This window comes from Protopterus annectens, chromosome 4.part1, assembly GCF_019279795.1.
Source record: "Protopterus annectens isolate FY-2018-M chromosome 4.part1, PAN1.0, whole genome shotgun sequence".
Taxonomy (NCBI): Eukaryota; Metazoa; Chordata; order Ceratodontiformes; family Protopteridae; genus Protopterus; species Protopterus annectens.
In genome coordinates this window covers 460,978,141-460,996,976 of record NC_056734.1, presented here as the reverse complement: position 1 = coordinate 460,996,976, position 18,836 = coordinate 460,978,141, and the positions used below count along the sequence as shown (strand labels likewise).

General features: G+C 38.4%; 1 protein-coding gene across 1 annotated transcript in view; it reads right to left on the bottom strand.

Moving 5' to 3' along the window:
* LOC122800921 (receptor-transporting protein 3-like) overlaps positions 1–17,237 on the bottom strand; it is a 35,886-nt gene extending 18,649 nt beyond the window's left edge. Inside the window, exons 1-2 of the mRNA XM_044070280.1 lie at positions 17,127–17,237; positions 16,199–16,373 (exon numbers count right to left, since the gene is read on the bottom strand). Coding sequence (XP_043926215.1) covers positions 16,199–16,373; positions 17,127–17,136 — 185 coding nt within the window. The 5' untranslated portion in view covers positions 17,137–17,237. The remainder of the gene's footprint in view (positions 1–16,198; positions 16,374–17,126) is intronic.
* Positions 17,238–18,836: the final 1,599 nt, after the last annotated feature.

Here is an 18,836-nt window from a genome sequence, read left to right as displayed (position 1 = left end):
CTCTCCAGCATGTCCTGTTAATGTTGCAGGCTAGGTTAAGATCCCTAGAGTGAGTGAATCGTGTCCCATTTAACTTGCAGATGTGTAGCATTTCCATTAGGGCCGGATCCAAATATGCTCTGTAGGCCAATCACAAGTCACCTCTCAGAAGCCTGTAAGATGCAGAGTACAGTGACATGTACTTCAGTCTGTCCATGTGGGCCATGTGCTGCAGGCCATGAATTTTCTTGGTGAGAAACCTCTGAGGTCTCCTTAGCTGCTACAGGTGTCTTGTGAGGTACATACAAAAGGGAACATTGTACTCTATTAGTGGTCTGATGAAAGATGAGTACAAGGGAGTTATAACATCCTTAGCTCTGGATGCGATGCCCTTACTTATGAGATGTGCAACATAGAAGGCCTTCCTTAGTACTGTGGACACATGGTGATCAAAGTTAAGATTGCTATCAACCTGTGTTTCCCTCACCAAAGGGTTTGAGCTAAGGGTAGTACTGTTAATACTGTAATTTGCAGGGACTTCCTTTTTGCTGAAAGGGATGATAATGCATTTATTTGTGTTTAGTTTAAGTTCATGGCTTTGGTACTAATCATTTGTCTGTGTAAGCCCTTTTTGCAGTATGCCAACATCATCGGGGGACCCAATGACTGCACCCATTTTACAGTCATCAGTGAACTTGGTAAGCCACAGGCCATCTATTTTCACCTGGACTTCTGAAAAATCGATTCCAAACAGTAGGGGGCCCAGCACAATCCTTGTGGTACACCACTGGCAACTGGTCTGCTTTTAGAGGTGGAATCCTCAACTTTTACTGTGTGTGTTCTGGCAGTGCGATAGTTGGCTACCCATCTAGTGACATATTGGTTAATTTGCAGCTGGATGATTTTCTTAATGATGCCTGAGTGCGTGTTTGTGTCAAAAGCCTTGGCTAAATCAAGATATGCTATATGTACTGTTTTGCCTTCATTCAGGGCTTTGATGAAATTCTCAGAGGAGTCTACAAGTTTAATAAGCATGCTCTACACTTAATGAAGCCGAACTGGATGAGGTCAAGAATTTGAAGGTCACTTATGTCTTTCTTGATAAGGTCCATGATGATTCTCTCCATGGCCTTGCAGATAAGGCTAAGTAAGCTTATAGGTCTATAGTTCCCAGGGTTGGTTGATGGACTCTCTTGTGCAAGAGAATTACTGTTGCTGTTTGCTGGGACAAAGCCAGTACTTAGACTGTGATTGAGGAGAGTGCCAAGTGGTTCCACTAAGTCCTGTTTTAGGCAGCCTGGGATGTTATCCAGTCCCATAGAGGCTGTGTTTTTGGCCATGGAAAGTGCAGTGATGACCTGCTCTTTGGACATACTAGGTAGAGGACTGGTGACAGGTATGCTTTGGAGTATGTCTGGTGGGGACAGGGGGGTGACGTTTGCACCAAATCTGTTTGCTCACATGTTGGCGTTGTCCTCAGCGTCTGTATGAGTGGTACCATCCATTACTAGTCCAGCACAAGGCTGGGCCTTCCCTTTTAGATTTTTGATGTAGCTAAAGAATGCCTTGTGATTATCCTTAACTACTGATGCTAGTTTAGCTTGTAATTTTCTTTAGAGCACTCTGCAAGATATCTAATCAGCTTGTTCAAGCTGTGGAGGGAGTCCTTCCTCTTTTGAGTCAGTTCCTTCTTGTTCTTAGACATTAGTTTGTTCCTCTTGTTGTATAATATATTTATGCTTGATGTCCACCATGGTGGCTTGTTTTTTTTGTGAGGACCTTGTTTTGATATGTCCAGGTACAGTGAGGTCTATACATTTGTATAGGTGTTTATACAGGGCATTTGTGTACACCTTGGTATAGGAGTCATCACTGACAATGGTAGCAGGTGGGTTTACACTATTTATGCCATTGCTCACGAGGCAGTAGTTTGCTTTGGAGAAAATTTTCATCCTTTTTGCCCTTGGGGGGGAGGGGGGTCAGATATGATGGTTGCTTTGAATAAGACTGATTTATGATCAGATCTTACCATGGAGGGCAACACCCAGAGAGTAGTGCAGAGACCCCCTATGTTGCTGAGTACTAAGTCTAGGACATTTGAGCCCCTTGAAGGGGTGCAGACTATCTGTTCCAGAACATTTGTATTAACAAAGTCCAGGGACATTAGAGTAAGCATGTTTGTGCTCATATATGACTCCCAATCAATGGAAGAATAGTTGAAATCACCCATGACCAAGGTGTTTGACTCTATGGTGAGTGACTCAAGTAGGTTCAAGTAGGCACAATTGCTCTAAGGTTCATGGTGGGGGACCTATAGCTAGCAATGATATGGAAGTAGGATTTGCCTACAGTTAGTTGGACTTGGAGTAGCTGTAGGGAGTCATGCTGTTTGACCAGTCTTGAGATGTAGCTGTCTTTAATGAAGATGAATACTTCTCCATCTTTGGTTCTTTCATGCTCGTTTTGAGGTCTGAATGTGTGGAAGGCATTGTAGCCTTGCATGGCTGGGGTGCTCTCTGCACCTTGAACCATACGTCTGTGACTGCACAGACATCGGCATCTTCCAAGGTAAGGAGTGCTTCCAGTGAGTGCAGCTTCTGATTTAGATCCTAGAATTAAGCAGCACAACCTTCAGTTTGTCTCTAGTGAATTTTTTACACTGAGAATTTTGTTTTTATCACATTGCCTAAAAGAGGCACTATGGGGAGACAAGTACCTTTACCAATAGCCAAAAAGCTAAGAGGTGACAGATGTATCTGACCTCTTGCAAAACAGCATGATCTGTTGTCCATATATTCCCAGGCTGACAGATACTGGATCTGCCTGGATTGACACCAGAAGCTAAGCCACTTGTTGAAGTCAATCATTTTTTGTTTATATTGAGGCATCTTCCTGGGAGAATGGAGAATGCTGCTTAGGGCTAGATATATACCTGCCTGGGATACATAATCTGAGAGCTCAGTCATGTCTCTCTTCATATAGTCCAGTGAGGTATGTCTCAAGTCATTCACTCCAACATGAACTATTACAGAGTCATAACAGTACTTGTTGAGAGACTTGAGTGCGTGCATGATCTGATGGATCATGGCACCTGACAGGCAGCTGACCGTGACCTTCTCCTTGTCCAACCCGTCTCACTATGGAATCGCCTATGACCAAGACATTTGGTTTTAAGGTGTTTTGCCTTAATGGCTTATTAGCTGAGACACTGTTGTGTGTATTATTATGTGTAGTGGATTCTGTTGGGTTTGCAGTTTGTGCAGTAGGTTTGTGCTTGTGAGGTCTCTGATCTTTAGGTAGTCTTCTGGTGAGTACCTCAGCATATATGGGTTTAGGTGTTGTGAGCTTATGTGCAAGAAGTGAGGTGTGCAGACAACCTGTTTGTTATCTGGTTTGTTGTTATGTGAGACAATTGATTCCAAATTCATAGCACAGACACATCTCTCAGATGTTGTATTTGTTTGTTTTAGGAGTAACTGGTTGTCCATATACATGAGGCAATTGCTACATTGCCTCAGATGCTCATGTCAGTCGGACTGGCTGGAAAATTGGTGGGAAACTGTCCTTCCATTATGGCAGGTATATACTGTAGTAACTAGTTGGAAGTAGACTAGATGAACCAGGCTTTGATGTAAGACTAAAACAAAATCTATTCTATGGAGGGCTAGGGGCAGAAAACTGCATCAGTGCTTCGCAATGCATGACTGAGTTGCTCGCAGGGTAGCAGTGCAATCGCTCAGCAGCTCAGGTAAACTGAACACAAACCTTTACAAACACAACTCTTAAATACAAGCAAAGTTAACCAATTATAAACAAAGTAACCAAAGGGAAAGCCCAAGACTGAGCCTTATTCCAGCAATCGCCAACTCAGATGGGTCCTTGGCTCCACACTTCTGCCACAAGGGTGCAGGACGGCCTTCTTAATGTAAGATGGCTGGTTTTAGTGCTCAAATGATACCAAACAGTCCAGATTTAACACGCCTGAATCTAGCCTATGCTCATATACAATGCAGAAGTACTAGAAATTCAAAATTCAGAAAATCACAGTCACAACAGCAAAAAAAAACAGTTTAAATAAAGCAGCAATTCAGTAGAATACTTCCACAGGAGTGTAGACCAGAAACTTTCCTACTGTGAAATAACTGGTCTGGAACCCAAGTGCTTAAACCAGAACAAAGACATGTAGAATAGCAGGCACAATAAGCCTTCACCAACAAATCCCATGTTAGAAAGGTATAGGCTACACTCTCCTGCCATAAGAGTCTAGACCACAAACCTTCCTGATGTAAAATAACTGGTTTGGAGACCAAATGGGTAAACCAGAACTAAGACACTTTCAAAATAACAGACACAATATGCCTTATACCACCAACACCCAGCTTAGAAGGGTATAGACTATCCTCCCCTGCCACAAGAGTTTAGACCGTAAATCATCCAAATGTAAAATACCTGATTTGGAACCCAAGTGCTTAAACCAGAGCAAAGAAACTTAGAATAACAGGCACAATAAGCCTTCACCAGCAATTTCCAGCTTAGAAGGGTGTAGTATACACTCTACTGTCTCAAGAGCCTAAACCATAAACATTCTTAATGTAAAATAGCTGGCCTGAAGGCCAAGCACTTAAACTATAACTAAGACACTTTTAGAATAACAGACACAATACACTTTCAACCAGCATTTTCCAACTTAGAAGGATGCACGCTACCTCTCCTGCCACAAGAGTGTAGACTACAAACCTTCTTAATGTAAATCAACTGGCCTGAAGCACAAGTGCTTAAACCAAAACTAAGAGATTTAGAATAACAGTTACAATTTAATCAGGCTACTAACCAGCAGTAATAAATGCAGCACAATAAATGCAGTTGAATACTTTTAGGAACAAGTAGCAAAACAAAATAATAACATCTCTGATCATAAGAAAGTCTTGATCAATTTAGAGTAGATTATGACATATAATGGACTTGACAGACATGTGCCAACTACATTTGTGTAGAACAAGTATGCATATTTATTTCTCTTCTAGCTACTGGGAACTCCCATTAATCATCTGGGATAGAAACACATTTTCTGATGCATTCTGAGGGTTGAACAGCAGCAACCAGCAACTGCACAATACCCTCCCCTATTCACAAACACATACACATACACATACACACACACACATACACACACACACACACACACACACACACACACACACACACACACACACACACACACACACACACACACACACAGCAACAGTCACAGAACAAGGCAATGTAGGTGAGATGGTGACATATAGTCCAGAATTATGGTTCCTGACAAGCATACAATGACAGAGATGTGTCACAAAGAAGAAACATGATGCATGCACTGTCAATATCAGACTATGCTGCTCAGTGCATGGTCTGGCCACACATTAGACATATATCTCACAAAAAGAACCATAGTATGGGTCATAGTCATCATCATATGCACAGATGGATAGGGATAATAACTTATGATTGCCAATGCACAAACTGGGTGGGAGAAGTATTTGAGAAGAGGCTTGACATGATGCTATTCTGTGTCATGCACTATTTCATCATGTGATGTAGTGGTAATATCACTATGCAAGCATGACAGGGGGCCAGCCCACTAGCTTCTTGTTGTAGGACTTATGGTTGCTCCTGGCAGTATTTCTGAGATACTCTGGGGCAGTGATCTACCTGTTGAGGTGCTCTGTTAATGCAAGGTATGTGTCACCTCCCACAAGGGGGGCAGAGTATTATAAACGTTTAGATGCAGGCAAGAACTGTGTTCCCTATGATGGTGCCCTACACTGCTACCATGGATATGTACCCTACCATGAACTAGGACAGCACTGCCAGACAAGGTAGTGATGGTGATGGCACTGACAATAATCTGCATGAAGATGGAGATGTAAGTGGTGTGAGTGATACAGATGTCAGCAGGGTTCCCTATTGAAATGCAGAGACTCAAAAGGCCGAGTCCCAAAAAGCCACAAAAAAGACAAAAAATCCAAGAGAAGAATAAATATAAAGCAATATCAAGCTTCACACCTTTCCCATAAACTTCTGTTTTTGTAGACGGCAAATTTCCTGCCCCTCACAATGTGAGAGCAAGCCTCCTGAACCCTCAGAACTTATACATAACAACTCCAAGATCACTATACTGCAGAAAAAGGGAGTATTCTAAGAAATGGTAATCTTGAACTTACTAAGTATAAGTCTGGATTTTTGACAATTCAGTCTCCACATTATGGGACTTGCTCATGTAGGTCCCAGTATTTCAAATTATTACCCCTGATGAGACCTATCAGTACTGTGTTCCTACATTCCATGTTCATATGGAGCTGTCCCCTGAGCTGGGAGGCAGGTTCATAAAGCCCAGGCAACACATTATTCAGCTCCATGATGGACTGAGTTTCAGCAATTCGAGTATTCCTGATTGCCCAGAATATCTGACAGTTGGTACCAAATGTAGCCAACATTGCAGGGGCCATTTGTCACAAGGGATGGCACTGGTAACCCCTGGAAAGCTTCATTGTGATGGCTATAGCCACATCAGATACAGTCTACCCCTCTCTTGCTGCAGCCATAAAAGGAGCAGTGATGTTTCTCTCAGTCACAAGCCATCTCTCCCCCACCGAGGACAGAGAGCATTTAGCATTATCAAAAGTGCCAGCGTGAGTATGAACATCATCATGTTGATTCAGTCACCATAATAGTGCTGCAGCCTATGAATATGCAACAACAGACAAACTGCAATGAGCATGGATATCTGTGTTACAACTGTCTGTGTCCCCATGGCATGCACGCAGGATGTATCAATGCAAGGCATACCATGTAACCATAACTATCTCTGCTGATGTCCTTACATGGCTGAATGCCTGATATCTGTACAACAAAAGGGAAGCAACTTATATGGTGGTCAGCCTAAAGTGAATATGTGCAATGCTGCTTTACAGAGTACAGCTGCACTGAAAACTAAACTGGTTGACCATCCAGTGAAACATGTGGGGGAATGGATCTGTCCTGATGTCAATGTCCTCTACTACAGGAATAATTCTACCATGGATATTACTTTGCAGGGGACCCCACAAGTATCTCTGTATCTGTTAGACTGCTGCTCCTGGAAATGAGCACAAAGCACAGATGCTCCATGATCACTGCAAACCACACCACATTTATTCAGAACAAGTACATAAGCACTTTCATCTGTAACTGTTAGACATCTTCAGATAACAGACAGAAAGGGATACACTGCTATTTAAAGCTCTGGAAATCACACAACACTTTTGTGCCAAAAAAATTAACTCAACCATTTAACTAAAATTATTATAAAAGGAACAATACAGCAATTTTTATAACAGTAACAAACAACAAAACCTTGTGAGAATATTGCACATAAATGTATAATAATTTATTTTAAAGCTTATTTTCAAAAACTTCTAACATTGGTAAGCTTTTAATTTCAGAAAGCAAGTAATGCTGCACTTGTGTGACCCCCCCCCCCCCCCCCCATGGCCAGACTGTCTCTTACAATGGAATGTGGCTTTACTTTACCCCATCATAACATATAAGCAACCTGCTTATGACACAGTTGTACTATGAGATTGTGAACCCCCCCCCCCCATAGCACAGAGATTGTGAATCATCTGCCACACCTGCTCCCTCAGTATCCACTTTCTCCAGTAGGTGTGCTAAGAGCCAATAGCAGGACATCATTTTCAGCAGGGCTGAAACTGTCAAGCTTGTGTTGTACACTTCGTCCTCCAGATATATAAACACTTGTGAGCCCTTGACATAGAACTATAGACTTTAGAATTCCAGGACAGATTAAATGACAGCTATAAAGAGGCAAGCTAGTTATACAAATGAATATTCAAATGGGTAACTATGCAGGTGTGCCATAACACAGCCATAGTGACAGATGCAAGAATATATACTGCATGCACACTTGGCATTGGTTGACATGTGTACTCTTTGCAGGGTTTAAATCTTGCATTAGGACCTGCAGATATGTACAGGTTAAGGCATTCAACCCTGCTGGCAGCAGTACAGGACACCTACAGAAATATCAGTGATACAGTGCTACTTTGTTAAAGTACTGGAGGAGGGATACAAGTGTGACAGTTCTGGAGGAGGGATACAAGTGTGAAGCCATAGGAAATATTTCCCGAATAGTTTAGGCCATCATGTAGAAAACACAGACCATACCGTTACCATAAGTAGTGACAAGCATGGCTGGGCACAAGTCGCCCTGACATTATGGAATACCTACACAGGCAGTAAGTACTTATTTCATTTTGTTAATTGTTTGAGATGCCTAGTTGGCAGATCCCTTTTCAGCAATGGTCAGGGCCATTACATCATAAACACATACAAACAAAGCAAATACCACAATAGATTATCATTATACAGTGTTGAAGTACAATTAGCATAAATGGCACTATGAAATTGCATACTAGTATATTTGAAAGATGCTTGTAATCCTATACATTGTGCAACAATTTTAAGTTTGTCATACATAACATGATGATATTGCCAGACATGTTATGTAAATCCCACATGAGTGTCGCACTTCCTTAGTATGGCAGAAATAAACAGCTTACCACAAATAGGCAGCGTATACCTTTTCTGATATGTACTGCGGTGGTGGTGCTGCGGTAGCGTTGTCACCTCACAGTAAGACACTGTCCTGTTCGATTCTCAGCTAGAGCATCTTCTGTGTGGAGACATGCATGAATGGGCGTACCTTCGTTGAAGGTTGTGCGTCAGGGCTGGCAACTCGGCACGTAAAACTCTACTGCCAATCATTAGCAGACCAGAGTAATGCTGTGGCGACCCCTATCCAGGAAAAGCCGAAAGACACAACAACCTTTTTCTGATATGCCTGTACATCTAGACACTGCTGCTATTCAGAAAATGCAGTATAAGTTCCACAGTGTGTGTGATGGAACAGGTGGCATGTCTCTAAAACAATGTAAATTTATACCAGCTACTATGATACATAACAAAGTAGGTCAGGAGTTGTCCTCTGTGATGGACACTAGCAGGACATGGGAACATTTCAGGCATTGTTATGAACACCTGCAACACCAGAAAGTTAATAATCACCATGCGTGATGGGAAGTGGAGGTTAGGTAACATCTTCCTGAATTGTATTGTATGCTTATTTTGTTCTTTTTTTTTATTTTATTGTGTGAAGCTATGCCATACCAAAGATTTCACCACCTTCTTGCCTGTAACTATTGGCATTCCACAAGAAGCTGTACTAGGCCCTATAACCTCTACACTGCTACAAAAAATGCTACCCTAGTTCAATATACTGATGACTCGATCCTATTTTGCTCTGCCAAATCTTGCTCTGAGCTCCAAGACCTTACACGGCAATCCCTTTTATCCATTGAAACATGACCAAATAATTGACACCTACTAGTAAACCCTCCTAAACACAAAATTACTGCTCTTAATCTCAAGACACATCTCTACCAAAAAACACTATTCACTATTGCCTCTGCCAACAACACTATGATACCACACAAAATTATTGGGTGTAATCCTAGAAAGCCAGTTGAAACTTGACCACCATGTATCACAAGTGGTTTAAATAAATCATCAAAAAATAATTGCATTGTACAATGTAAAAACCTTTCTTGCTGACATAGCTAGAAGATGTGCAGTCTCTTTCATACTGCCATCGCTCCTCTATGCTGCCCCAATCTTCACCAACTTTCAAGTCTCACAACTGTCCAAACCTGAACAATGATATAAAAAAATAGCCAAATTTGCAGTTATCTATAACAATAAAACACACCAATGCCTGTCACTCAGAGAATTAAATTGGTTATAACTACCATGTAACCTAGCTTTCTCTCAGCAAACTTCTATACCCCAAAATATTGCCCAGTCCTTAACAACTTAATACGACACTATTCCCCCAATAAAATGTTATGTTCTAGAGAATAATCACTAATCACTATAACCAAATCATCTAATACTGCAGGTAGCTCTTTATATTCAAATAGTGTAGCAAAACTGTGGGATCACATCTCACTACAATTGAAACCTATTCAGAATGCAATCTCATTTAAAACAAAACCAAAAATTCACCTATCAAATCAATGGATCTGCTCCTGTATATCTCCAGTATAAATGCCACTGTAATCTTCAGCTTGCCATATTGTCAAACCATCTCTCTCTGCATTCAGAATCCTATGCCTCACAACCAGTCTTCACCAATACCCAAATAGTTTTGCTAGCATTTCCTAGCCATATACATAGTTTTGTGACACTGCATACCCCCACTTCTAACTATTGGTGTCGCACAAGGATCTGTACTAGGCCCTATAACCTCTACACTGATACAAAAAATGCTGCCCTCGTTCAATATGCTGATGACTAACCTTTATGATAGCCATATTTATAGCTATCTATGAACCTGCTTTATACAAAAACTCTTATCTACAATATCAACATTTTCTGCCCTACCTAATTCCTTCCCATACCTCCATTTTTTTGAATTCCCAATCACTAATCACTTGATCTAGTACCTATTTGTCAAACCCACTAATATGCCTTTTCAAATGCTCAATGTTCAATATCTACAATGTATAAGTATATTTTATACTGCAATCGTTTGCCTTTATTTTATGTAAATGTAATCTCATTAGCAAATGAATGTGGAATTGTTAACCATATTTAATGTATTTTCATGTACATTATTGAATGTCTTTTTAAAAATATTTGTAATATGTTGGTACTTTCTCCCTGACCCTATGCTAAAAAGACGTTTTTGGTTAAACCTGTCAGATAAACTTGATAAACAAAAGCAAAATAAAAAAAAAAATCCCATGATGCCTGAATACTCAGTGGTGAGTCCCTGTGTATAACTGAGCCATTTTTTGGATATACAAGCCGGTTGCAGCTCACAAAGCTAATGGGACATGAATATGTGGCTGTGACATGTATAGTTGTTCTTGCAGCTTAAATTACCCTTGTTGCAGTTCTCTGATGTGCTCTTTCTCTTTTAAATTGAGCAGAGCAAGGGCTGTAGAGGCTAGTGGCCAGTCACAATTAGTACTCCCAAATGCTGAATTGCAGGATTGCAAGCTCATAGGAAATATAAGGCAATTGTGTCAAAAGGCCATTTACGCTTTCCCAATATTGACACTCTGCCTGCTCCCCTCTTCTCAATAAATGCAGCACAAGTTAGTTCAGGCTTAAACATAAGAAGGATGCTGGGGTATTACTTTGTACTGGATAATAAATTTGATTCTTCAACATGTTTTATTATGTGCTGGTGGACACTTAAACCACTACTTCTGGTATCAGTGGAGTACTTTGAGTTTCAAATGTAAAGGAGATCAAGGAAGATGGGGCTCTTGATGCAGACGTCAAAACATATGGGCCAACACTAAGGGACTCTGGCTAACAAAGTTCGCAGATGACTGCAAACTGGGAGCCATTATTGAATCCGCAAATGATGTAGATACTCTACAAAAGGACCTTACACAAACAAATGCTTGGTGCCAGGGTCATGGGCTCAAGCTCATTGCCAAGAACTGTATAGTTATCCCCTTTGGGAAAAAACATGTACCCGTGAATTACCACATAGGTGGCAGTACACTAAACACTGAAAGTGTGATAAGAGACTTAGGAACACAGGTGGACAGTGGTCTCACCTTCGATAACCACATCACCACAATAGTCAGGAAATCCTTCTATGTGGCACACCTCATTGATAAGGGCTTTTCATCCAGAAAAAAGGAGGTCATTGTCCCACTGTGCTCATCCCTCATTAGACCCATTATAGAATACAGCGCCCTGTTTGGTATGTACCTCTCAAGACATCTGCAACAACTGGAAAGGCTGCAGAAATACCTCACTAAAAGAATCACAGGCCTAAATCAGATGCCATATGCTGACCGCCTTAAAAAACTCCAGCTATACTCTGTCGCATATCGTCTACTCAGAGGCAAGCTCTGCTTAACATACAAGGCCATGTCAAACCCATAGCTGATGGACATGCTAAACTTAAGGAAATCCCATTCCCTCAGAGCCACACAACCCAGGGATCTAAACCTTGTCACTACAATAAACAAAACATGCTGGAGACATAGGTTCCTGACCCAGATACTCCCCAGACTCTGGAATAGACTGCCCATACATGTCAAGCAGAGCGCCTCTTTGGCCCTCTTCAAAAGGAACCTTGATGATTGGATGGGAGAAAGAAAATTCACCCCGGGGATCACATCAGTCACCTTGCTAGACAAGGGTCCAGGGAAGTAAATAGTGTGGGAAGAAATAGCCAGGGAATTTTTATGGCTAGGCTTGTATAGGCCCTAGATAGTCTAGTAACAACCTATGAACCTATACATCACCCCACAACAGACTATATCACAATGAGTAAAGGAATAGTGATTTGAGCATTTTGGGGTTGCTCAGGAACTTTAGGCCAGCGATCATCTTGGTTAGGAACCTCTGGAACCTCTCCAGTTACTTAATATGTCTAAAAAGCATATTCTGAATTTGGGCATTTTACTCCATGATTAGTCTAATAATGGCTGCATACAGATGGATGATAACTTATTTTGATCTGGATGAAAAACCTTTATATTTTATTTGTGCTAAGAAGAATTTTCTTACTACTTTTGCAACCTGGTGGACAAAGGACCCAGATTTCAAGATCTCTAACTAGGTTATCATTTTGGAGTGAGTTATTGGCTATAGTGTACTTTGTAATACTTGAACAAAAAGAATTACAATGGCAAATGAAATTACAAGCGGATACATGGCCAGGTATAAATGAAAGAAGTACAATAACACCAATATTAAAATTGATGGCATTAAACAGAAAGAAAATTAAGGATTAAATAATGTATTTTGAGTATTATTTGTGGACATCTTTTTACATAATTTATACATTTAAAAATAAACTCATTTAAGAATCAATTTATACATTTGATATTTAATTTAAATAATAAAAGATATTGGACATAAACTGATTTTTTATAAAACATTTTTTATAACTTTTGTAAACATTTTTTTATTAATATTGATTAATATATATTTATTTAATAAGATGGAGTTTTTTTAGATGTGCATGAATATAAATGGAAATTATGAACATTTTTAATGTACATAATAATAATAATAAATAATAAAGAATAATACTTTTTAATATTAATATTTATTGTTTAATTTTTATTAATAATATATAATTTATTAAGTAATTTAATAATGTTGTTAATATACATATATATATGTTCACTTATTTTAATTGATATTTATATTCTCAGATAGGCTGATACCATTCTTAAGCTAATTTTATTAAGATTATTTTTAACTAATTTTAAATTTTATTTAAATTAAGGTGAAAGGTTATAATATTTTCTGTTAATAATGTTGAAATTTTAATAAAAATTAACTATGGAAAATATTTTATAATATTTAATATAATAGCTAGTACATTAATCTAAGACCCTTTAATTCCATAAGTTTGTAATCAGTTGTTCCCTATATTAGTAAATTCTTGTATAAGTATAAATTCTGGTATTCACGCAAGATGTGAATTTGCAACCATATGATCATTAAGGAAAGTTAAAATATTTTCCAACAGTCATTTTAGTATCAATAGGCATGCGTGTATTGCATGAGTCATGTGAGTGGGATTTTTTGAAAAAAGAAAGTTATAAAAGGAAGTGATGCAATTAAACTGACTGTCTGATGAAGTTTAAAACTTTTTAAATGAAAGCGCTTATCTTGATCATTATTTTTAAAGTTTGTATGTCCGAAGCAGTTTGATCGTTACTTTTTAAAGTTTGTACATCTAAAGTTCGTTGTTTATAATAAATTTATATCTAATCTGGTTGGTGGCTTTTCGCTTTTGGCAATTCAGTGGATAGTGTACTTTTAGACAGAGTTGTTTATCAAATAAAACAATACTATATTTTGTCACATTGAATTTTATCCCCTTTTCTATACACCACTTGTTTATGAGAGGTAGTTTCTGCTATATTGAATGGGTACCAGATGGAGTTTTTGCAATAATGTCCTTTCTCAAATGTCCTGATTTCAGGTCTAAAGCTCAAAGTAGATGTCCTAGGGCAAACCACTAGTTACAGTCACCCTTTCCAGTGAGGCGCCTGCCTCTTCAGCTAGTTAGCTATCTGTCTCACCATGTAGGGATCTACTTGTAAGGCATTTTTCTTATCAATAATGAGAGCACAGAGTAGGTGTAGTGCTGAATGTTTTGGCTAGATCTACATACACTGAATGAACACAATGACTACTGTCTGCAGCCTATGTGACCTTATTGAAGAGCTTAACTAAACTGCCAAGTCTTCTAATATCATAGTTTTATGTCAGATATGTGTTCACAGCTTTTCAAATCAAAATCATCAGGCTGATGGGTGTATACATGAATGAATACATGATATTCATTTATCAGAAAAGTTCCACTGGTCCAGAGTGTGACCATTTCCTGATGGAGCCCTGGGTTGAAATGCTTTATAATCAAACACTAATATATGTCCTACATCACAAAAGTATCATGTTACATGCAGATTTCTGCAAGTCAGTATGCAGACTTTGATTACCCTCTTCAGTTTTCCACATGATCATACACCATCTGCGCATTTCTCTTTATAACGATACACCACATCACTACTCATCATGTGTATCTAATTATGATTTTTGTTTTCCCCATTTCTTTTCTTATATTTAAATAAACCACTCTGGGCATTGGCGAATGCTTCGATGACATGTATTACAAAGAAAGGCTGTTTAATACAAGGGTAAGTTCCCTCAAGCAGATAATATCTGAAACTGAATGGAAAGACTAGGGAAATACTGACTTGCTCAGAAAAAATGCATTACTGAATCCCTTTTCTGCCTCCAGAATGATTTGTAGTCTGCCTGTAATATATAGCTGTTTAAACTGTCTTCAAAAATGCCCACTCTTACAACTTACATTAGCAATCTAATAACAGCCCTTACATGCCCATACACCTTTACCCACAGACATTACCTTCATGCATTTTGTCTTTCACATTGATATGTTCAAGATTGACCACATGTTTAGGTGAGGTGCAGCAGTCATGTGACGGGACTGGAGCTGTTACACCTTTCCTGAACATAGTAGGTGAGTTTGGACAGTGTAAGTACAATAACATCGGGGAAGATTGAAAAGTGTGGGAGTGCAGATTACAGTTCCGGGCAGTCATTGAGAGGGGGTATTTATGTTTAAAGAGCAAGTTAGGGAATGGGTGGGGAATTTAGAGTAAGGTGTCAACTGGGGATTCCAGAGTTTGGGAGCAGAAGGGGAGTTTTAGGTTTCAGGAGCAGGGATGAGTTTAAGTTTAATGAGTCGGTGTATGACATTAGAGTTACAATGTTAGTGTAGATTTTAGGTTTAGAGAATGACTGGGGAATTGAAGGCTAAGGTCCAGGTGGGAGTTTTAGGGTCAGAGTTAGGGCTCTGGTAGGGCTATGTATTTCAGTGGGGTCAGATGGTAGGAGGCTAGGTAATTAGTAGGAAAACACTAACAAAAGTTAGGACACTTGTCACTTAGCAAGTGGGATTCTGCAAGTGAGTCAAAAGCTACTAGCACTAGAATGCAAGCACTTGTAGGAGACCCAATTATTTGTTTATAAACATAAGAATTTGTCTCTCCTGCCAATTTGTTGGCATTAACTATTATATTACACTGTTATAAAATGCATTTATGATGTACATTGTTATTACAGCAAATGAGAAAAGTTCATTTTTGCTATAACATCAAACAGTAGCAGTTGCAACTGCAACTAAATTATACATGAGCTGGCCAGTGTTTCCAGGTAACTCATTAACTATTGTTTCCTTTACACAAATTTTTACCAACAAATAATAAACAACAGAAAAAAACAGATTATCATTCTGTGTTAAGTAATTTATTGATTTATTTATTGACATATTACATATGTGCTAGTCTCCACATTCACTGTGACCTAGTAAACCCACAAGACCTTTATTTATTTCAGAATATACTGAATCATAGATGATGAAGTGCAATGGCTTTGTTCCCATTCCCTGAAGTGTATTACTGAAGTAATCTTAAAGATATCTTAAAGATCATCTTGTATTATCATGTATCATCATATATCATCTTAAAGATATGTAAACAATGTAGAAAACTGGAACTGCCCGAAAAAAAAACAAAAAAAAAAAACAGGTTTACTGCATACTCACCTAGCATATGCACATTTACTGGAAATCTTCCAGCCTTCTTTTCTCTTCTCACTGCTCAGTGTGTTAGTGATTTTGTAGTTGAAATTTAGAAACCACCTGTCATTATAGTCCAGTTCTTCATCAATCAGGTAATTGAAGGTATCAATCCAGACATTACCAGTGGAAGTCCTATGACCTTCAGAACAAGGACAGCTAATTAAACCTTCCATGGGTGTGGCAATAACTTACTCCATTTATGTAAAAAAACAAATGTCTTTTTCCTCATTCTTTATAAAGCTTCTTTTGTTTATAATAATGTAAATTTTGTACATAAAAACAGTTTTAACTACCAAAACATTCAAGTAAAATATACAAACCTATGTAAATGTTATAATATATTGTATCATCATCCTGTTACATGTAAAATAATCAGCCGATTGTTTCCCTGAAAATTATACTAAATGACATAAACTGCTGTGCTTACATACAATAACATGATTTTATTATTGAAACATCTCCTGCCAGCTCTCTGTTATCTCAAACTGCATTTTGTCTTTTACTTAATGCATCTTTCATGGTGCTAATATATATACACATATTTAGAAATGCTTTTTGTAATCCTTGTGACACTTAAAAATATTTCATGACCTTTTTACTTGGAACTCCACTGTATATGGATATTACCCACTTGGGCTTTCCCAGTCAGCAACACAAAATAAAATAAAATGCTAAATAAAATAAATGCTATAAATCCTTTAAGATGCAGCACACAATGAATTATATTAAGAGATACAGCACAAATATTTTATATGACTCTTATGCTCTTATTAAAACATATGGCTGATCTAGAAAGTATCAGACAATTTCTAAGCTTTGTTATTTTCCCTAGTGACAAACTGTTCATAAGGATATTATAATAAGAGTGCCCCCATTTAATTGTCTGACATACCTGAACTCATTGTGGACGTCTTCACTTCTGGAAAGTCATATACTTTATAAGCCTTTACTTCCTCATTCTTTGCTTTAAATACACAGCAACTAACAAGTACAATTACTTAGGCTGCTTAGGAAAACGCACAGACCAATCAGGATTTATTTATCCTGTTAGCTTTTGGTTCATGTTTAAAAATTTTGGAAACTGAAACTGAAACTAGCTCACTGCCACAGCATTTAAAATAATGATTTCTCTTCAAGGAAAACATTGTTAACTGGCTTCTTTATTGAAACTAAAAAAGTATGACTACTGCTCCTGAATTTCATGTAGTGTTTAACAGTCAGTTCAAAACCATGCAAAAAATGAACAAAAATACACTAGCAATCATCCACCCCATGTATTTCGTAACGTAGTCAAAGGACAATGTATACGTGTGGCGAGGATGTCGTCTAACAAATGTATCTTGGAATCTGAACTCAGAACTATCAAGGACATGTTCATTAGGAGAGCCTATCCTGAGATGATGGTTAATGAAGTTATTAACTATGTTCACAAAGAGTGGGGCAGCAAATACACCCCCCTATTAGGTTCATACCAACCAACCACAAACGAGGATACACCTAGTATATCCTTGGGTAGGGTATGTGTACTTATGTATTCCCCTAGCACATACATCATCCAAGAAATTTTGGAAAGGCACTGGAAAACATTGACGGTCATGGATAAGGACCACATTTTGGGTAATAAACCGAGATGCGTTTTTAAAACAGCCCCCAACATGAAGAGGCTATTGGAAAGAGGCAGTTATACCAAACTAAATGCAGACACACACAAAGGCACTGTGAAATGTGGCAACTGTAAACAATGCAAATATATTAATTTGAGTAAGATCATAAAACTAGATGATATATGTCACACTACTATTAGATGCAAAAGGGGAAACTGTAAAACTAAACAGGTTGTTTATTTGGCTATCTGCATCTTATGCAATGCCCATTATATAGGCAAAACAGAGAGACAGCTGAATAGGCGCATTTACGAACACCAGTACAAAATAGGGAAGCGTGACACTAAAAACGCATTATACAGGCATATATTAGAAAAAGGAGAAGATCACAGTTTTTTATTTTCCATTATCGAGCAGGTGGATATTACTCCATTTGGAGGAGATTGGAAAATGAAGTTGGCATCATGTGAAAGCAAATGGCAAATTATAACTGACTCTACGAGACCACCTGGCCTCAATGATTTCATCAGTATAAAACCTTTTTTAGCATTGGAATAATCTTTTAGCAGTATGTTCAAAGAGTCACTATTTACATTCTATTTTGCATACATTATGATTTTTGTTATGCATTTTAATGCCATTTTATTGTTAGTATGCACCCTTAGGGAGAGTATTAGTTTTGTTATGTTTCACATATTTGTATACAGTTTTTTAGTATCTTGCCAATTTTTAGTATTTATTCATATGTATGCATCCCATAGGTACATCAGGGACACTGAAGTGTTTGAGTGTAAGATTGTGCTAACACTTATTTAAGTACTATGTATTTTTAAATTTTTTGGCGGTTTTTTACTATTTAATTGATTAATTAGTGTGATGGTAGTGTGTATATATACCATTCCTTTGGCTATATTATCTGTTCTGATGAAGGCTGGGGTACAGCCGAAAGCGCTCAACTTGGATACAATAAACTTCTGAACTTGGCTACTATAAACCAT